We start from the raw sequence: 22,882 nt of genomic DNA, 5'->3' as shown, positions 1-22,882 counted from the left end.
AAGGCATGAGATAAATACATGTCTTCCTTTCTTTTATCAGGTTTGAACTTCAGAATTCAAATCAGAATCAGGTTCACTATTGCTGGAATATCGTACTGTGCAAAAATCTGGGGTGCCTTAGACTTTTGCACAGTATTGTATTAATTTTATGTATTGCACCTGTCCCACACCCCTCCCATTATAGTATCCTTTGCTTTTACCAGATTTACGAAGTTACTGTCCGCTCCATGGCTCCATGTTGACAAATACAGTACTGTGCAAAAGTCTTGGGTATATATATCTATATACGTGTGTATGTGTGTGTATATAAAAATGTGTGTATGTATATATAGATGTATGTTTTGTGTCTGTGTATATGTATGTGTGCATATATGTGTGTGTATGTATATATATATATATGTGTGTGTATGTGTATATAAATATATAAAATTTAATTTAATTGATTTAATTTATTTAAATCTTACATCCATCCCACAATGTGGAGTAAAAATCTTTGTGTTATGACTCCGTCGCAATGTACAGACATGTAAATTTAAAAGTCTAATGGCTTGTCTAGAAGCTGTCCTGTAGCCTGTTGGTCCTGACTTTAATGCTGCGGTAGCGTTTGCCAGATGGAAGCAGCTGAAACAGTTTATAGTTGGGGTGACTGGTGTCCCCATTGATCTCCTAAGCCTTCTTTATGCACCTGCTGCTGTAAATGCCCTGAATGGAGGGAAGTTCATGCCCACAGATGCTCTGGGCTGTCCATACCACTCTCTGCAGTGCCCAGTGATCAAGGTTGGTGCAGTTCCGAACCAGGCATTGATACAGCCAGTCAGGATGCTCTCAGTGGGGCCCCTGTAGAAGGTTTTGAGGATCTAGGGGCCTGTGTCGAACCTCTTAGGATGCCTGAGGTGGAAGAGATGCTGTTGTGCTTTTTTTTGCCACACAGCCGGTGTGTACAGTCCAGGTGAGATCTTTGGTGATGTGTATACCGAGGAACTTGAAACTACTCACCCGCTCAACTGCAGACCCATTGATGTTGCTCGGTGGTGAGCCTGTCTCCATTCCTCCTGTATTCCACAATTAGCTCTTTTGTGTTTTGGACATTGAGGGAGAAGTTGTTATCCTGGCACCATTGTGTCAGGGTGTCAACCTCTCCTCTGCAGACTGTTTTGTCACTGCTAGAAATTAAGGCTGATCAAAGTCATATCATCTGCAAATTTGATCAGCAATTGGAGCTGTGTTTGTGGCAACACAGTCATGGGTGTAAAGGGAGTAGACTATATGTATGTGTGTGTGTATGTGTATACAGACACTCATATATATAGTGTGTGTGTGTAAAGACTTGCACAGTATTGTAGATATGAAATTTGTTTTTGGTGCAATATTTAAAAGAACTATAATTACAATAAGAAATAGATCAATATATCTATCTATGCATACTCACACATACATACATATATATATATATATAAATATAATTAAGTAGTGCAAAAAGAGAGCAAAAAATAATGAGGTAGTGTTCATTATTTGGTCATAAATCTGATGGCAATGGGGAAGAAGCTGTTCTGAAAATGGTGAGTGTGTGTCTTCAGGCTCCTGTGTCTCCTCTCTGGTGGTAGCAGTGAGAAGAAGGCATGTCCTGGGTGAAAGTTAGTTGTTTCATAAGTAAGTGGGCACTGCCAGCTCTGCTTATTTGGAATATCTGAGTGATTATGCAACCTCTTTAAGCTCCTTATAGTATTCTGGTGAATATTTTTGCATATGTTACAAATCAGGGTTAGTTGATGCTATTTTAAGTATCACTTCAGAAGTCCTTTACTTTCTGATATAACTTTGCCGAAACAGAAAATTGTCATGTTTTAAAAATGATATGCAATTTTGTGTGGAAAATATTTGGGGATTGTTACAAAAGATATGATTTTTTTCATATCTTTCATAAACATCCCAAAACTTAGTACATTTATTTATTTGTATTTCTCTTTTTTCACTGGATTTCTCATTCTCACGTGTTAGTAAGCTGTCACTGGTCAGTAATTAGATTGGACTGGCTTGTACTCAGCGATTAATTGCTTCGGGCAAATTGACTATTGAACCAGCCTAAAAGATCACAGGAATTTGACCCTGTGTGTACTAATGTAACTTGAAATGTTCAATATTCCATGATTCTTTGCTGTTACAGTTAATTTTACTGAGAACAGAGAACATAGAAAGCCTACAGCACAATACAGGCCCTCTGGCCCACAAAGCTGCGCCGAACATGTCCTTACCCTAGAACTAGCTAGGCTTACCCATAGCTCTCCATTTTTCTAAGCTCCATGTACCTATCCAGGAGCCTCTTAAAAGACCCTATCGTATCCGCCTCCACTACTGCCGCCAGCAGCCCATTCCACGCACTCACCACTCACTGAGTAAAAAACTTACCCCGACATCTCCTTCCAACCACCTTAAAACTATGCCCTCTCATGCTAACCACTTCAACCCTGGGAAAGAGCCTCTGACTATGCACATGATCAATGCCTCTTATTATCTTATACACCTCTATCAGGTCACCTCTCATCCTCCGTCGCTCCAAGAAGAAAAGGCCGAGTTCACTCAACCTATTCTCATAAGGCTTGCTCCCCAATCCAGGCAACATCCTTGTAAATCTCCTCCACACCCTTTCTATGGCTTCCACATCCTTCCTGTAGTGAGGTGACCAGAATTGAGCACAGTACTCCAAGTGGGGTCTGACCAGGGTCGTATACAGCTGCAACATTACCTCTCAGCAATTAAACTCAATCCCACGGTTGATGGAGACCAATGCACCGTATGCCCTAACCACAGAGTCAACCAGCGTAGCTGCTTTGAGTGTCCTATGCACTCGGACCCCAAGATCCTTCTGAACCTCCACACTGCCAAGAGTCTTATATTAATGCTATATTCTGCCATCATATTTGACCTACCAAAATGAACCACTTCATACTTATCTGGATTGAACTCCATCTGCCACTTCTCAGCCCAGTTTTGCATCCTATCGATGTCCCACTGAAACCTCTGACAGCCCTCCACACTATCCACAACACGTCCAACCTTTGTGTCATCAGCAAATTTACTAACCATCCCTCCACTTTCTCATCCAGGTCATATATAAAAATTACGAAGAGTAGGGGTCCCAGAACAGATCCCTGAGGCACTCCATTGGTCACTGACCTCAATGCAGAAGATGACCCATCTACAATCACTCTTTGTCTTTTGTGGGCAAGCCAGTTCAGGATCCACAAAGCAATGTCCCCTTGGATCCCATGTCTCCTACCTTTCTCAATAAGCCTTGCATGGGGTACCTTATCCAGAGACAGAGAAGCAGTTTCAGCGACAGGTTACTGTCGATGCAATGCTCCTCAGACAGGATGAAGAGGTCAATACTCCCCAATGCCATTAGGCTTTACAATTCAACTGCCAGGACTTAAGAACTTTTTTTTTTAAAGCTATTATTAATGCTTTTTGAGTTAGTGATTTAGATGCATATCATATTATTACTGAGTTAAGTATTGTATGTAATGAGTTTTTGCTACAACAAGTGTATGGGACATTGGAAAAAATGTTGAATTTCCCCATGGGGATGAATAAAGTATCTATCTATCTATCTATCTATCTATCTATCTATCTATCTATCTATCTATCTATCTATCTATCTATCTATCTATCTATCTATCTATCTATCTATCTATCTATCTATCTATCTATCTATCTATCTATCTATCTATCTATCTATCTATCTATCTATCTATCTATCTATCTATCTATCTATCTATCTATCTATCTATCTATCTATATACACTACATCTACGGCTCTACCTTCATCAATGTGTTTAGTCACATCCTCAAAAAATTCAATCAGGCTTGTAAGGCATCACCTGCCTTTGACAAAGCCATGCTGACTATTCCTAATCATATTATGCCTCTGCAAATGTTCATAAATCCTGCTTCTCAGTATCTTCTCCATCAACTTACCAACCACTGAAGTAAGACTCACTGGTCTATAATTTCCTGGGCTATCTCTACTCCCTTTCTTGGGTATGGGAACAACATCCGCAACCCTCCAATTCTCCAGAACCTCTCCTGACCCCTTTCATGATGCAAAGATCATCGCCAGAGGCTCAGCAATCTCCTCCCTCGCCTCCCACAGTAGCCTGTGGTACATCCCGTCTGGTCCCGGTGACTTATCCAACTGGATGCTTTTCAAAAGCTCCAGCACATCCTCTTCCTTAATATCTACCTGCTCAAGCTTTTCAGTCTGCTGCAAGTCATCACTACAATCACCAAGATCCTTTTCCATAGTGAATACTAAAGCAAAGTATTCATTAAGTACCTCTGCTATCTCCTCCAGTTCCATACACACTTTTCCACTGTCACACTTGATTGGTCCTATTCTCTCACTTCTTATCTTCTTGCTTTTCACATACTTGTAGAATGCCTTGGGGTTTTTCTTAATCCTGTCCACCAAGGCCTCCTCATGGCCCCTTCTGGCTCTCCTAATTTCATTCTTAAACTCCTTCCCGCTAACCTTATAATCTTCTAGATCTTTATCATTACCTAGATTTTTGAACCTTTCATAAGCTCTTCTTTTCCTCTTGACTAGATTTTCAACAGCCTTTGTACACCACGGTTCCTGTACCCTACCATCCTTTCCCTGTCTCATTGGAACGTACCAATGCAGAACTCCACACAACTATCTTCTGAACATTTGCCACATTTCTTCTGTATGTTTCCCTGAGAACATCTGTTTCCAATTTATGCTTCCAAGTTCCTGCCTGATAGCTTTATATTCCCCCTTACTCCAATTAAACATTTCTCTAACTTGTCTGTTCCTATCCCACTCCAATGCTGTGGTAAAGGAGATAGAATTATGATCACTATTTCCAAAATACTCTCCCACTGAGAGACCTGTCAACTGACCAGGTTTATTTCCCAATACCAAATCAAGTACAGCCTCTCCTCTTGCAGGCTATCTACATATTGTGTCAGGAAACCTTCCTGAACATACCTAACAAACTCCACCCCATCTAAACCCTTTACTCTAGGGAGATGCCAATCAATATTTGGGAAATTAAAGTCTCCCACCACAACAACCCTTTTATTATTACACCTTTGCAGAATCTGTCTCCCTATCTGCTCCTTGATGTCCCTATTACTATTGGATGGCCTATAAAAACCACCCAGTCGAGTTATTGACCCCTTCCTATTCCTAACTTCCACCCACAGAGACTCCGTAGACAACCCCTCCATAACTTCCTCCTTTCCTGCAGCCGTGACACTAACCCTGATCAACAGTGCCACGCCCCCACCTCTTTGGCCTCCCTCCCTGTCCTTTCTGAACCATCTAAAGCCTGGCACTTGAAGTAGTCATTCCTGCCCCTGCACCATCCAAGTCTCTGTAATGGCCACAACATCATAGCTCAACACAGAATAGTACAACACTGTACAATGTTGTGCCAACCTTTTAGCCTACACCAAAATCATTCTGACCCTTTCCTCCCATGTAGCACTCCGTTTTTCTTTCATCCATGAGTCTAAGAGTCTCTTAAATGTCCCTAATGTATCTGCATCTACCACCACCCCTAGCAGTGCGGTAGAGGATCATAGAGCCATAGAAAAGTACAGCACAGAAACCGGCCCTTTGGTTCATCCAGTTCATGCTGAACCAGTAGCTGCCTACTCCCAGTGACCTACACCAGGACCATAGCCCTCTATACCCTACCATCCATGTACCTATTCAAACTTCTCTTAAATGTTGAAATGGAGGCCGCATGCACCACATGAGCTGGAAGCTTGTTGCACCTTCTCACGACCCTCTGAGTGAAGAAGTTTCCCCTCATATTCCCCTTAAAGTTTTCACCTTTAACCCATGAATACTAGTTGTAGTCCCTCCCAACCTCAGTGGAAAAAGCCTGCTTGCATTCACCCTGTCAATACCCTTCATAATTTTGTATACATCTATCAGATCTCCCAATCAAATCCATTTCATGCATTTATCTCTCTCTGTATTAAAAAAAGATCTCTGACATCCCTCCTTCAGCTCAGACTAGATGGGTCAATGGGCCTGTTCATGTTCAATAACACCTATACTTTCCTCAAATCATCGGAAAATTGTGCCCTCTTGTATTAGCCATTGCAACAAAATAGGTGCTGGCTGTCCCATCTATCTATGCCTCTTATTGTCTAATACACCTCTATGAAATCACCTCTCTTCCTCCTTCACTCCAACGAGAGAAGCCCTAGGAGTTAAACATTGCAGTCCAGCATCACTGGACAGCTACATCTACTTTCACAGGACACTGAAACAATGTTTTTGCAGGATGCATTTCATGGCAAATCATTGTGATGCTGCTACTTTGCAGATTTTAATTCTTGAACACAGAACAGTGGAACTGGAAGGGCAGAAAAACAGATGTGTGAATGATTATGAGGTGGCGAGGAATCAGCTGAAGGCGCTTGAGAAAAATCGTCAGGAATTGGCAGATGAATACATTGCCCTGAAGAGCAATTATCTGGCACTAAGGAAACGGCATGAAAATGAGGTGAGTGAATTTGACTAGTTGTCCACAGGAGTTCTTTGATATTATGCACTGCGCCTTGAGTAATCAATTCGAGCAGATTTTTGTCAGAATGGCAAAGCACTCTTAACATTAATATTTTTGTTGCCAGAAAATACAGTGATCTTAAGTGGACCATCTCAAGCAATTTTCCTTTACTCTTCAATAATAATGTTTTTTTTTAAAAAAGAGCCACTGCTGTCCATTTTTTCTGTTGCTAGAAGCTATTAGTTTATTTTGCAATTGCTATACTGTAACAAATCAGTTTTTGTATATTTAAGTTATGGCAGGTGATCGTGAGTTACTCCTTCTGAAATTAAATCGTTATATTGATCTTGCGTTGGAGTTTGAATTAACTGGAGAGATTTGTGTTTACATGTGAGAGAGCAGCTGTTGTAGGCATATTCAATCTGGAGTTCCTACTTGCATCAAAAGGACCACTATTATCTCAGTACCTAAGGAAAGCAAGGTATTGTGCCTTAATGATTATCATCTAATTGCTCTGACATCTGCCATCGAAAGGCTGGTCATGGCATGCATTAACTCCAGCCTCTAAGACAACCTCAACCCACGGCAATTCACCGACTGATGAAGCAGGACTATGTTGGACGCCATCTTCCCAGTCCTACACTTATCCCTGGAGCATCTGTACAGTAAAGACACCTACAGTAAGTGGCCACTTTATTAGGTACAGGAGTGGTACCTGCTGTGGCCAATCCATTCAGAGTTCGAAGTGTTGTGTATTCACAGTTGCTTTACTGCACACCACTGTTGTAATGTGTGGTTATTTGAATTGGTCGTGTTCCTGTCGACACTTTCATCTTGGAACAGTTTGCCATCACCAAACTCCAAGACCTGGGAGCAACACCTCCCTCTGCAACAAGACTCTTGACTTCTTGACCAACAGACCACAATCAATAAGGATAGGCAGTAACACCTCCACCGTTTTGAAACACAAGATTGTGTCTTCAGCCGCTTACTCTACTCCCTGTGCACTCTGCGCCAACTCCATTGCAGGTGATACCACTGTTGTGGGCTATATCTCACTGGTCAGAGTACCAGAAGGAAATAGAGAGCTTGGCGTCATGACAACAATCTTTTCCCCCAAGATCAGCAAAACAAAAGAGCTGATCATTGACTTCAGGAATGGGAGGTTGCACGTGCTGCTGTCTACATTTTTTTCCATACCCCTCTTCTATTCCCCACTCTGGCTACTTACTATTTCTCCTGACCTGCCTACCGCCTGTCCCTGGTTCTCCTCCTTCTTCCCTTCCTCCCATGGTCCACTCCCCTCTCCTATCAGATTCATCATTCTCCAGCCTTTTGCTTTTTCCACCTATCACTTCCCAGCTTCTTTCCTTATCCCCCCCCCCCCCCACCCACCAACCTGGCTTCACCTATCACCTATCACCTTCTAACTTGTCCTCTTTTCCCTCCCCCCCCTCCACTGCCACCTTTTAATTCTGGCATCTTCCTCCTCCTTTTTCAGTCCTGAGGAAGGGTCTTGGCCTGAAACATAGACTGTTTATTCATTTTCAAAGATGGAGCCTGACCTGCTGAGTTCCTCCGGCATTTTGTGTGCGTTGCTTTGGATTTGCTGCATCTGAAAAATCTCTTGTGTTTATCGAGAGCCCCATATCTCTTTACATAATGGCTATGCCCATGAACACAAGAAACTGCAGAGAGTTGTGAACGTAGTTTTGCACATCACAGAAACCAGCATCTTCTTCATGGATCCTGTCTACATTACTTGCTGCCTTAGGAGTAATCTAGGACCCTACCCACATCAGACATTCTCTCTCCTCCCCAAGCAGCAGATCCAAAAGCCTGAAAGGACATCCCACTAGGCTCAAGGACAGTTTATATCCCTGTTTTAAAACCACTGAATGGTTTCCTAGTATGATATGATGGATTCCTAAGCTCACTGTCTACCTCACTATGATCTTGCACCTTATCGTCTACCTGCACTGCACTTTCTCTGTAGCTGTTCCATTTTATTCTGTATTCTGTTATTAAGACCATAAGACATAGGAGCATAATTAGGCCATTCAGCCCATCAGTTCTTCCATGCCATTCCATTATGCCTGATCCCGGATCCCACTCAACCCCATACACCTGCCTATTCGCCATATCTGTGGCAGAGCATTCCACAGATTCACTAGTCTTTGGCTAAAAGGTCACCCCTCAATTTTGAGGCTATGCCCTCTAGTTCTGGATACCTCCACCATAGGAAACATCCTCTCCACATCCACCCTATCTAGTCCTTTCAACATTCGGTGGGTTTCAATGAGATACCCCCGCATTCTTCTAAATTCCAGAGAGTACAGGCCCAAAGCTGCCAAACACAGCTCATATGTTAACCCTTTCATTCCCAGAATCATCCTATGAACCTCCTCTGGACTCTCTTCAAATGACAACACATCCTTTCTGAGATATGGAGCTCAAAACTGTTGACAATACTCCAAATGTGGCCTGACTAGTGTCTTATAAAGCCTCAGCATTATCTCCTTGCTTTTATATTCTATTCCCCTTGAAATGAATACCAACATTGCATTTGCCTTCTTTACTGTAAATTAACCTTCTGGGAGTCTTGTACAAGGACTCCCAAGTCCCTCTGCACCTCTGATGTTTAAACCTTCTCTCCATTTAGATAATAGTCTGCACTTATTGATGCAGCTTGTACTATTTCATGTACTGTGTAATGAATTGATCTGTATGAACAGTATGCAAGACGAGTTTTCTATCGGTAAATTGATGATTAACTTTCAGCTGCCACCTTTTCTCAACTGGAGATGTGATGCAGAGCCTTTTACTTGAAAGGTAACAATGAACGTCTGTGCTGGGTGTGTGGAGAATCTGAAACAACAGCTCTAAAGTGGACGTTGTCTCACTGGCTCAGCACTCTGCTTTGAAGCACCTAGACTTTTGCAAGATGTATGCCAGGCTACCCTTTATCAATTACACACCAGTGTTCAACACCATCATCCCCTCAGTACTAATAACTAAGCTTCACAACCTGGACCTCTGTACCACCTTCTGCCACTGGATCCTCAACTTCATCGGGAGACCCTAGTCGGTGCAGATCAGTAATACCATCCTCTCCTTGCTGACAATCAACACAGGTACAATTGTAGGATGTGCTTAGCCCAACGCTCAACTCTCTCTACACTCATGATTGTGTAAACAAACACAGCTCAAATGCCATCTATAAATTTGCTGATGACTCCACTGTTGTTAGGGTCCAGGAGGCTTACAGGGGCAAGATTGATCAGCTAGTTGAGCGGTGTCACAGCACTGAACATCCTCAAGACCAAGGTATTGAACTTCAGAAAGGGGAAGTTGGGAGAATGTGTACCAGTCCTCATTGAAAGGTCAACGCTCGAAAAGATGAGCAGCGTCAGGTTCTTGGGGGTCAACATCCCAGAGGATCTAACCTGGCCCCAGCCATGAAGCAGTCATGTGATACAATCACAAAGAAGTCACAGCAGAAAACCAGAAATCTCCAGTTTGTGGAGATTTGGTATGTAAATTTACATAGATTGTAAATGTATATAGATTCTGACTGGTAGCTTGCGGTGCACAGGATTGCAAGAGCCGCAACAGACCCAGTCAGCTCCATCATGGGCACAATCCTCCCCACCATCAAGGACATCTTCAAGAGGCAGTCAAGAAGGCGGCATCCATCATTAAGGCCCCTTATTATCTGGGACATACTATCTTCTCACTGGGGAGGATGTACAATCACCTGAGGATCTACACTCAACGTTTTAGTCCACCAGCAAATTTCTGAACAATCCACGAAAGCTATTCCTTTATTATTGATTATCAGTATTCCTTTCTTTGCACTATAATTTATATTTGTAATTTATAGTATATTTTTATACGGCTGCCACAGAGTAACAAATTTCATGATTCTGATTCTGAGTTGACAGTGATTATATGCGGAGTCTGGATGAATACCAATAGCTAGTGACTGATTGTCAGCAAACAATAGGTTAGATTTTTATAGCGTATTTTGCAGTCATGCATGGGAACTTAGTAGATCAGTGAGAACTGTGTGAATGCAAATCACAAGAGGCAGCTGGTGGACTTCAGAGGTGAGAAATCCCTGACCATCAGCGCGGTGAGGGTGAAGAATTGCTCAACATTCAAAGTTACCAATACTACTTTGAGATTTATTTTTAGCAGGCACGTACAGGGGAAAAAATACAATAGAATCTTCAAAAAAAGCATAAACAAACACAAGAAGTCCTGATGAAGGGTCTCGGCCTGAAACGTCGACTGTTTCCTCTTTCCCATAGATGCTGCCTGGCCTGCTGAGTTCCTCCAGCACTTTGTGTGTGATGCCGTAGATAAACAAAGATTGACAAACAACCAAAGTGCAAAAGGACACAAACTGTGGAAGTGTAAAAATTACTGAGAACATGAGTCCTTGAAAGTGAGTCTGTAGGTTGTAGAATCAGTTGTAGTGAGTCGGTTGTAGGTCGTAGAATCAGTTGTAGTGAGACAGCTGTAGGTTGTAGAATCATTTTGGAGTTGTGATCAAAGAAGTTATCCATGCTGGGTTTATCTGTCAAATTGAAACAGTCCCTTGAACCTTAATTCTTTTCACAAGATTCAGGACAATTTGACTTCCGTTCCAAGATATCTAATTCTTTACAGCCCAGATTACAAATGCATAACAGCCTGTATCTATATAGTGACTGACTTCATCAAATACTGGCCCACTAATGAAATCAATTTCTGAATTGTAGTAGTGGGAAGTACATCAAGTACCGTACTTGTTTCACAGAGGGCAAGGATCATCAACAAACATGAATTAGGAACAGGAGAAGGCCACTCAGCCCATCGACCCCAGTCACCTTTCACCCTCTAGCCTGTCAAGTAATGTCTGATTTAAAGTTATTCAAAGACTCTGCTGTCACCACCCTTTGAGAAACAGAGCTTTGAAAACTCTCAACCCTCCAGGAGAATTTTATTTTAGTTAATTTCCACCTCAAATTGATGAGCCTTTTACTTAAAGATTAACTCATTACCTCCTATAGAACTGTGCAAAAGTCTTCAGCACAAATATATAGCTAGGGTGTCTTTGCATAGTACTGTATTTGTCAACGTGGAGAGTTTGTCAATCTGGCAGGAGCAAAGGATGTTGGGAATGACAAGGGTGGAGCACCCTGGGAGGGTTGTGGGACAGGTGGCAGAGGAGTGCCAGTGGTGGTGGGGGGGGGGGGGGGTGGTGCCTGGGTGCAGACACACCTAGCCCAGAGACACCAGGCAAGGTCATTTGATTCCAAACAATTGGTTTATTGATCATTACAGAATGTCTCTCTGGTGCTTCCCACTTCCTCCCCTCTCCCTTCCTCTTTTCCCAATCATGATTCCCCTCTCCCTGCCCCCTTCCCACTCTTTAGTCCACAATAGGGACCCGTATCAGAATCAGCCACATTCCTACCTCTTACCCACACACCAGTCCAATTTACAGCAGCTAATGAATCTCCCAACCTACACATCCTTAGGATACAGAAAGAAACTAACGTGACTGTGGGGGAGGGAGATACCCAAATATCCCATTCCAATGCATCAGTCCATGACCTCCTTTACTGCTACAATGAGGCCAAACTCAGGCTGGAGGAGAACCACCTCATCGTCCATCTGGGTAGTCTCCAATGCGATTCCTCTAACTCCTGGTAACTTCTTCCCCATCACCTTCTACTCTAGTTTACATTCCCCTCTTGCCCCTTCCCTTCTCACCTGCCCATCACCTCCCTCTGGTGCCCCTCCTCCTCCCCTTTCTCCAATGGTCCACTGTCCTCTCCTATCAGATTACCACTTCTTCAACTCTTTCCCCTTTCTGTCTATCACCTCTCAGCTTCTTACTTTATTCTCCCTTCTACCCATCCACCTTCCCCCTCACCTGGTGTCACCTATCACCTCTCAGCTTCTTACTTTATTCTCCCTTCTACCCATCCAACTTCCTCCTCACCTGGTGTCACCTATCACCTTCCAGCTTGTACTCCTCCCCTCCCCCCCCCCCATGATTTCATTCTGGCATCGTCCCCATTCCTTTCCAGTCCTGTTGAAGGGTCTCAGCCTGAAACAACGAGTGTTTATTCCCATCCATAGATGGCTCCTGACCAGCTGACTTGCTGTGTGTTGCTCAAGGTTTGCAAACTCCACACAAATAACACACATTTGCATCCTCTTCTAAGTAGGGAGAATGATATTGCATATAGTTATCCAGATGTCGTTCACTAATCCCTTACTAAATGAAACATAACTTTTCTACTTTTGTATTCAATTCCTCCAGTAACATATTGTTGAATGACAGGGCGGCACGATAATGTAATGGTTAGCACAACGCTTTACAGTGCCATCAACCTGGGTTCACTTCCCGCTGCTAAATGTAGAGTTTGTACGTTTTCCCCTTGAAAGTGTGGGCTTCCTCTGAGTGCTCCAGTTTCCTCCCACAGTCCAAAGATGTACCACTTGGTAGGTTAATTGGTCGTTGTAAACTGTCCCGTGATTAGGCTAGGGTTAAACTGGGGGTTGCTGGCCGGCGTGGCTCAAAGGGGTGGGAGGGGCACTGTATCTGAATAAATAAAATTTTAAAAGTAATTATTATATCATTTTGCTGAGCTTGATATAAAATTGAGAATGATTTCTTTCCACTCTATTGGATTACATCAATAGAAAATGGCCAACCCATAAATCTTGCATGTGCAAGATGTGAGGCTGCTTGCTTCCAATGTATTCACATTGGTTCTTATTTCGCAATTGTGTTGTTTGATTGGGGTTGTGGAATGATGCTCCTAGGCAACATTTCTAGCCTCATTTGTGCTGGGCATCATAGGATTTAGTGGAAGTGGGCTGCAAGATAAAATGGAGTGAACTTTGGTTTCAAAGACAACAGAGAGACCAGCTATACCAATTCCAGATCTAAAGCTGTCCCTGATATCCGTCTTAAATCTTTGAAAATCTGTTATGTAGAAATATAAATGCAAGAAAATTTACAAAAAATTATTTAACTAGCAGATATGAGGAAAAGTTGAAACTAAGTTTTATCAACTTAATTTTAATATCAAATGCAAGGTTAAATAAAGGAAAACCAATCACATTTTTAAAAGGTTTTGGACATGAGAATGGTTTTGAAAAGGACAATGAAATTTTTAAAATATCAAAAAGTATAAAAAGCCAATTAAAGTTTTAAAAACCATTTATTAGGCAGGAAGAAAAGTTTAAGAAAGTATAATTCAAGCTTTAGAAATGTTTTTAAATATCAGATATACTGAATGAACAGAAAAGGTAGTTTTAAAAATATTACTTAAATATTTTAAACACTAGACTGGAGAGAAATGGTCATAAATAGAAGAATTAAAGTTTTAAATCAATTTATATTTTTCTGGTGAAGGTTTTATTAAGATTTACCACAGATTTTTGACTCCCAGAAGCTTTGATGGATCGAACTGATTATGAACAGCATCTGTTTTCTTTCAGGTTGCCAGAAATGATGAACTGAGCATGGAGCTCCTGAACTTGGCCAACTCCAGGAATTCCCTGATTAGAGAACAGGACCAGTATGTGAAATCCCGTGCCATCTATGATGAAGCTGCAGAAGAGCTGAGCAGAGTGAAGGACCTCGTGACTCGGCTCAGTAACAAGAAGGTGAAGGCAGTCTTCTTTGCTAAGAACATGGTCACCTTTTATTCACTGGGATGCCTATGCCCATGTAGTCTCACCCATCTATACATATATATATATATATATATATATATATATATATACCTATATACAGTATACTTATATCTTGTGCATGTATGTGTACACACACACACACACACACACACAGTGTTTATACAGTACTGTGCAAAAGTCTTTGGCACATATATATAGCTAGGGTGCTTAAAACTTCTGCACAGTACCGTAGTAATTTTATGTATTGCACTGTACTGCTGATATGAAAATAATAACAAACATGTCATGACATATGTGAGTGGTGATAAATCTGATTCTGATATGGGGTCTCTATTGTGGACTGAGAGAGGGATGTGTGCAGGGAGAGGGGAATCATGATTGGGAAAAGGGGAAGGGAGGGGGAGGGAACACGAAGCAATAGAGAGGCTTTGTGTAATGATTAATAAACCAATTGTGTGCCATCAAATGACTTTGCCTGGTGTCTCGGGCCAGGTGTGTCTGCACCCGCACTAACCCTGCCCTCGGCACTCACCTGTCCCACACCGCTCCTGCACTGCTCCACCCTTGCCGTTCCTAACATCCTTCGCTCCTGCCAAATTTACAAACTGGCTCTCTACTCCATGTTGACAAATACAGTACTGTGCAAAAGTCTTGTGCACCCTAGCAATATGTGCTTAAGACTTTTGCACAGTACTGAAATATATGGGTGACACTAAAATAGCTGGTGAGGAAGGCTATCAAACATTAAGGGCTTAGTAAGTGGCTTTCAATTCAGATAAGTGTTAATGTGCAGATAGAGAAGAGAAACCAAGTTGGGACTTTTGGGAAAGATTGGGCTCTGGGAAGTGTTGTGGAACAGAGGGGCCCAGGTGTGCAAGTATGCATTTTTATGGAAGTGCCTTACGAGTAGACAGGGTGGTGAAGAAGACGTTTAGCATGTTGGTTTTCATCGGTCAGAGCACTAAGTGTAGGAGTTGGGACAGTTGGTGAGCTGTCACTCAGAGTAATGTGTACAGTGTTGGTTGCCCTGTTATCAGAAAGACGTCATTAAAGTGGAAAGGGTGCAGAGAAGATTTATAAGGATGCGCCAGGATTTGAGGTTATAAGGAGAAGCTGAGCAGGCTAAGAGTTTATTCTGGATTCAAGACTCAGGATTATTTAATGTCATTTCCAGTACTCAAGTGTAAAGTGTAATGACGTAGCAAAAAAAAACAGCTGAAGATACAGAACCCAATAATAAAAAAATAAATACATGAGATAGCTTATGTACATAGATTGATTGTACATAGATGGATAGTACTGTATGTACTATTGTATGTATATGCCTTGGAACTTAAGAGATTGAGGTGTGATCTTATAGAGGTGTATAAAATTATTATACATTGAGGGGGTGAACAAAAATTGTTTTTTCTCAGGGTGTAGGTTGAAGGTGAGAGTTGAAAGGCTTAAAAGGGATGTGAGGAGCAACTTTACCGAAATAGCTTGCAAAGGAGGTGGCTGAAGTAGTTAAAATAACAAAATTTAAATGACATTTGGATAAGTACTTAGGAGTTTAAATAAACACCCAAGTTGGGCCAAAGGGCCTGTTGGTGTGCTGTTTTACTCTGTATAGTTGTATTAATTCAATAGCCACCAGTAAGTAGTTTCTAGAGGTTACTATATATAATGTATAAATCTGAGATTAGGCCTTCAAAGGTGTAAGAGCGATGAAGCTCTGGCATGGGATAGTCAACCTGTCATGTCTGTGGATGTGTATGCAGCTCTGCCACGGCAAAGCAGCATCCGTCAACAAGGACTCCCACTACCCAGGCCATGCATTCTTCTCGCTGCTGCCATTCTAGAAAAACTATAGGAGCCTCAGGACCTGCAGCACCATGTTCAGGAACAATTACTACCCCTCAACTATCAGACTCTTGAACCAGCACCGAGCTGTTCCGATAACCCATGGACTCACTTTGAAGGACTCTTCCTCTCATGTTTTCAATATTTATTGCTTATTTGGTTATTATTATTGTTTTTTGTATTAATAATTTGTTGCCTTTTGCACATTGGTTGTTTGTCCATTTTGTTGTGTGTATTTTTTCATTGATACTTTTGTGTTTCTTTATATTTACTGTGAATGCCCACAAGAAAATAAATCTCAGGGTTGTATATAGTGACATATATGTACTTCGATAATAAATTTATTTTGAACTTTGAATGTATCTCTCTATACTAATTCCAGTCACTTGCACTTGGTTTGTAACCAAGACATTTAGAAATACAAAAGAGTTATTAAAAATCACAGTTAATTATTAAAAGATGAAGGGAATTAAGTAAAGATATTGAAATCAGATAAATATTTAGAAAGAAACTAATCTGAATTTTTAAAGAAGTGGTATTTGATATTGTCTTAGCTTCTGATTCCAACTTTAAGTTCAAGTTTATTGCCAGTTGTATACATATATACAACCAAATGAAACAACTTTCCTTCAGACCATGGGGCACCCATAAAACATATATCACACACAGCACAGAAACAAATATTACCATAAATAAATTAATAAAATTTAGTTCAAAATGCATGTAGTGCACAGCACGGGTAAACAGTACAGTAAACAGCTCGCTGTCCTAGTGATGAGACCTTGGTGGTGGCAGGGTATTCATTAGCCTCACAGCCTGAAGGAGGCAGCTGTTACTCAGTCTGGCAGTCCTGGTCCTGATGCTTCTATATCTCCTTCCTGACAGTACTGTGTCAAAGAGATTGTGGGATGGGTGGTAAGGATCCTCAACAATGCTTTGGACCCTTCATATACAATGCTCCCGGTAAATGTCACAAATAGGGATAAAGGAGACCCTGGTGATCCACTGACATGCTAAGCCTTTATATAATCCAACATCCAAAAATTTTTTTGTTCCATTAGACACATGAGAGCAAACATGTTAGGCAAAGTTGCAAGTATTGTACTTTGGTGCACTCCTTATTCTGAGAAAAAGTTTCTGCTGGATTCCACAGAAACTTCTGAAAGTTTGTGCAGTTGTGATTAACCATTAATCTTCACAGCTAGTCAGCTGTATTTTAGGTAGCAGTCTTACTGTGATGTTAATCAGTTTGCCTTTACATCTATGGGTCATCAAGAATGAAGAGGTTAAGGAATATGAGCATGCCAAGCTTGAGAGAAACGTAAGTGTTAATTGAAATTTGTTAAAACGTAGAATTTTTTCTGAACCTGCAGTTATCTAGCATGGATATGTCATTGCATGGCAATTTCACTTTAAGGTTGGCTTGCTTCATATTGATTTCTCCAGCTGAAGTACATAAAGGTAACTCATTTCTGGATTAAATTAGAATTCCAATAGACTCAAAAGAAAATGAGCCATTTCTCTCCTCTTTCTTTCGAGTCATGAGGAAGGTTCTCAACCTGAAACAATGGCTCTCCGTTTCCCTCCATCGATGTTGTCTGCTCCAATGAGTGCCTCAGGCAGACTGTGTGTTAAATCATTTGAATGATGCTAATTCGTTGCAACTCCCATTCATTTGCCACTTTGTTAGGTACAGGAGTGGCACCAAGTGTAGTCTGCTGCTGCTGTAACCCATCCACTTCAAGGTGCAATGTGTCGTGCATTCAGAGGTGCTCTTCTGCACACTACTGTTGTACTGCGAGGTTATTTGGGTGACTGTCACCTTCCTGTCAACTTGAACCAGTCTGGCCAATCTCCTCTGACCTCTGTCATTAGACACGGAACTGCTGCTCACTGGATGTTTTTAATTTTTCACTGCATTCACTTTAAACTCTTGATTGGGGGTTCCCAGCCATTTTTATGCTATGGAGCCTTACCAATAACTGAAGCGTCCATGGAGCCCAGGTTGGGAATTCCTGTGCCAGAGACTGTTGTGCATGAAAACCCCAGGAGATCAGCAATTTCTGAGATACTCAAACCACCCCATCTGGCACCAAGAATCATTCCATGGTCAAGTCACTTGGATCACATTTCTTCCCCATGCTGATGTTTGGTCTGAACAACAACTGAACCTCTTGACCATGTCTGCATGCTTTGATGCATTGAGTTGCTGCTATATGATTAGTTGATGAGATATTTCCATTAATGACCACGTGTACAGATTTACCTGGTAAGGAGACCACTGAATGTAGATTCATGTTATAAAAACATGAAATATTTGAAATAACAGCATCAGTGGGAAGACTTAACAATTGAGGTCATTGACACTTCAACAGACTGATCATTCTGAAACTGGTTCCCTCTCACAGGCCTAACCCACCAGGCCTTTTTAATTTCGGTTGTACAGCATCTGCATTTGGATTCATATGCCCTGTGAATCCTGAAGCAATCAATCTTGTTAATTGTTTAAAAAGTTTCAAAATTTGAAGTCCAAGTAAGCAGAAGTTTGCGCTCTTCAGAGCTGCTGTCCAGCCTGTGTGAAATAAGACACCTTGTCATCGAAGCTCAGAAGTCACGGTTCCACCTCCAACAGAAGGATATTTGGTGCTGCATTGCAAGCCTCTCTCAAGCACCACGGCTTGTTAATAAATTAGGGTCTTAGAACAAGGTGTGTTTTTACCTCTTTAGCAATAATAAATGAGCAGAAAGAGTAACTCAAATAACCTCGCATTACATTAGTGGTGTGCTGAAGAGATTCTCTGAACACACTCAGTGGTCACTTTATAGGTACACCTGGTCATTAATGCAAATATCTAATCAGCCAATCATGTGGCAGCAACTCAATGCATAGAAATATGCAGATGTGGTCAAGAGCTTCAGTTGTTGTTCAGACCAAACACCAGAATGGGGAAATGTGATCTAAGTGACTTTGACTGTGGAATAATTGTTGGTGCCAGACAGGGTGGTTTGAGTATCTCAGAAACTGCTGATCTCCTGGGATTTTCTTGCACAACAGTCTCTAGGGTTTACAGAAAATGGTGCAAAAAAAACAAAACACACCTTGTTAATGAGAGAGGTCAGAGGAGAATGACCACACTGGTTCAAGCTGACAGGAAGGCGGCAGTAACCCAAGTAGTTATGCGTCACAACAGTTGTGTGCAGAAGAGCATCTCTGAATGCCCAACATGTCGAACCTTGAAGTGGATGGGCTACGGCAGCAGACGACTATGGACATGTACTCTGTGGCCACTTTATTAGGTACAGCAGGTACCTAATAAAGTGTCCACCCAATGTATATATCCAGAAATAGTTTAGTCTTTTAGTTGCATGCTATTACCCTCACAATTTGCCCAGAAATAGAGGAAAGGGTACTGGTGGGCAAATAGCAATGATCATGTACCCGCTCACTTGGTCACACAAAGGGTTCCATCATTGGCTGTCTGACCCTAAGGGGAAGAAGTACAATTTGGTTCGGAACCAAATGGGGCTTTTGGTGATACAAAGGGGAACTGGAACCATTGGTTGTAGAAGTGGAGGGAAACTGGAGAAAATGCCTTTAGAAATGTACTACAGTTTAAAATATTTGGAGCCCTGGTTGTTCCTTTGGAACTTCCTAAATAGCATTACTTTTTTTTTTCCTTGTGCATTCTCAATGCTTAACATTGCTGAAGATTCTTCTTGGTTTGAACTTAGTTGTTAGGAAACCAGGATCAAATAAAAGAACAAATAGAAGAAATGAAGCAAAACAATGCAAAGCAGCAAAATGCAATGGAAGAACAGATGTAAGTGCATTATAGGACTGTAAGATAAAAGAGCAGTATTTTAGGCGATGTGACCCATCGAGTCTGCACTGACATTCCATCATGGCTGATTTAGAACCATAGAACATTACAGCACAGAAACAGGCCTTTTGGCCCTTCTTGTCTGTGCCGAACCATTTTTCTGCCTAGTCCCACTGACCTGCACCTGGACCATATCCCTCCATACACCTCTCATCCATGTACCTGTCCAAGGTTTCCTTAAATGTTAAAAGTGAACCCGCATTTACCACTTCATCTGGCAGCTCATTCCACACTCCCACCACTCTCTGTGTGTAGAAGCCCCTCCTCCAATGTTCCCTTTAATCTTTTCCCCCCTCACCCTTAACCCATGTCCTCTGGTTTTTTTCTTCCTTATCCTCAGTGGAAAAAGCCTGCTTGCATTTACTCTATCTATACCCATCATAATTTTATATACCTCCATCAAATCTCCCCTCATTCTTCTACACTCCAGGGAATAAAGTCCTAACCTATTCAACCTTTCTCTGTAACTCAGTTTCTCAAGTCCCGGCAAAATCCTTGTAAACCTTCTCTGAATTCCTTCAACCTTATTAATATCCTTCCTGTAATTAGATGACCAAAAATTATTATCCTTCTCACCCCCATTCTCTTGCCTTCTTCCTGCAACCTCTGAAGCTCTTACCGATCAAGAGACCGTCAACCACTGCTTTAATCCAACACTCAATGACTTGTTCTCCACAGTTGTCTGTAGCAATGAATTCCTCAATTCACTACCCTCTAGCTAAAGAAATTCCTCCTTGGGCTAATGTTCAAACTGGCAAAGATCTATGATTAGATGAGATCAATTCATTTGCAGTGTTCAGTAATCATATTGGTTGATAGTCCACTGTTATTCATACCACATTTAATCTACCCTGCCCAAAACGCCATTGTTCAACATCTCTGTGGTTTCTCCCGCAGGTGAGATCAGGGATCTAGAAGAGAGAGCAGTGTCTCAATAGACTGATAGTGGTTTTAGGACAGGAGAAGAAACATTGGGTCATAATATAGCTTGATATCTATTACAACGTAACTCCTTCAATATCCCGGTTGTATGCTTGCCTGTAAGGTTGATATTTCACTTATATAAGCAGATCTAAATTGCAAGTTCTGTTAGTTTGTTGCTGTATAACAGCTTGCAAAACACTGGCTTATGGTATGCTGAACTTAAATTCTGACTGCAACCTCTGTTTCAGTGTTAAGCTGGGCAAAGAACTTCAAGAGGCCAAAAGGGCTATTCGAAACACACAGCACAGACTGGCGGAGCAGACAGTGGTGAGTCTTTGAAGAGTAAACAAATTATTGTGCGAGACCATAAGACATTATAGAACATAGAACAATACAGCACAGTACAGGCCATTCGGCCCATAAAGTCTGCTCCACCATTGGACTGTGGCTGATTTATTATCCCTCTCAGCCACATTTTCCTGCCTTCTCCCCGTAACCTTTGACACCCTTACTAATCAAGAAACTATCAACCTCCACTTTAAATATACCCAGTGACTTGGCCTCCACAGCCGTCTGTGGCAATGAATTCCACAGATTCACCACCCTCTGGCTAAGTAGCCATTTCCATGAACCGCGTGAATGTTATTTCAACATTTATTAACCTTGAGCACCTTTGTAGGATTTGTGCTATACAGTCTTAGAGTCAGAACCAGAAGCAGGTTTATTGTCACTGACATGTCGTGAAATTTGTTGTTTTGTGGCAAGACATAAAAAAGTTACAAAAAGTTACAAGAATAAATAAATAGTGCAAAAAACAATGAAGTAGTGTTCATGGGTTTATGGACTATTCAGAAATCTAATGGCGGAGGGGAAGAAGCTTTTCTTAAAGAACACTACATGTGGGTCATCAGGCTGCTGTACCCCCTGATGGTAGTATTGAGAAGATTTTCCACCTGTGAATAATTCCAGAATTAGGTCCAACGGTATGTGGACAGGTTTAGAGAGGCATGGGCCAATTGCAGGCAAATAGGATGATCTTAGCTGTGTTTCTTGGTTGAGGTGGACCTGTTGGGCCGAAAGGCACCTTTCCAAGGTGTTTGACTCAGTGAGGTTCTTTTAAACAAAATTGGAATGAATAAGTAGTGAAATCAACTGTTTTTGTTTAAGGATGCTAGAATGTTGAACTCACTAGTACTTGGAGTAGCAGACATGATTACCTTGATTAGGTTGCCATGGTGAGATAGACTAATATAGGAGGAGGTACTGTTGAATATAAACATTGATATAGCTCTGATGAGGTAAGTGGTCTGTTTTTGTCCCCTCTCCTTTGCAGAGACAACCTCACTGTTGCTGTAAGTTATTTAGTCACTGCATCAGTAGCGCTAACAGTATTTTCAACCGATTCCTGACACCCTGGCCATCTCCTTTCCCTTCTTCTACCTTCTTGGGGAAGGCACAGGAGCTTGAAAGCCTGAATAACCAGAGTCAAGAACAGCTTCTTCCTTACTGCTCGCAGACTTCCAAACCAAACACTTCTTTCACACCCCTTCCCGGTGGTGCTGCCACGTTCTTGAATCCTTAATTCTTTCTTACTGTCTGTTTCGCTACTGGCGTTCAGGGCAGCAATGAAGGTCCTTCATCTCTAGTGCTGTTCAGGGCTTCCTTCATCACGTCAGTAGCTTCCTCTCAGTTTTCTCTGTTGCCGGTACGCAAGTCCCGGGTGGAGACTCAGGAATACCATCGCACTCAGATGTAGAAGGATTCTTCATTGCTGTTTCCGTAACAGTTTTGTTTTACCAGTCAGGGTAGTTAGCCCTGAGCTGAACTCCCGAACCTGGAGATCCGGTGGATCACTCTAAATCTGGCCTCTAACCTTTGACCTGTTTGGCATGGGTGACCCTACCAAGAGCGAAAGCATGAAACCCTGACTCCAGCCAACATAGCTCTCTGGGTCATTGAGGAATGCAAGCCTCTAATGACAAGGCT

At 41.8% G+C, this 22,882-nt stretch overlaps 1 protein-coding gene across 3 annotated transcripts in view; it reads left to right on the top strand.

Moving 5' to 3' along the window:
• Window positions 1–22,882, top strand: part of ccdc78 (coiled-coil domain containing 78) — an 89,558-nt gene that overhangs the window by 40,605 nt on the left and 26,071 nt on the right. For 2 of the 3 annotated variants that reach the window (XM_073060296.1, XM_073060298.1), the window contains 5 exons: window positions 6,363–6,542; window positions 14,052–14,219; window positions 17,368–17,412; window positions 19,824–19,912; window positions 21,145–21,223. In XM_073060296.1, the coding sequence (XP_072916397.1) occupies window positions 6,363–6,542; window positions 14,052–14,219; window positions 17,368–17,412; window positions 19,824–19,912; window positions 21,145–21,223 (561 nt within the window). The remainder of the gene's footprint in view (window positions 1–6,362; window positions 6,543–14,051; window positions 14,220–17,367; window positions 17,413–19,823; window positions 19,913–21,144; window positions 21,224–22,882) is intronic. The other variant, XM_073060297.1, reaches the window with a different exon arrangement.

This window comes from Hemitrygon akajei, chromosome 11 (assembly GCF_048418815.1).
Source record: "Hemitrygon akajei chromosome 11, sHemAka1.3, whole genome shotgun sequence".
NCBI classification, from domain to species: domain Eukaryota; kingdom Metazoa; phylum Chordata; class Chondrichthyes; order Myliobatiformes; family Dasyatidae; genus Hemitrygon; species Hemitrygon akajei.
Note: the sequence above shows the minus strand (reverse complement) of the source record. Positions and strands in the feature narration are given on the sequence as shown.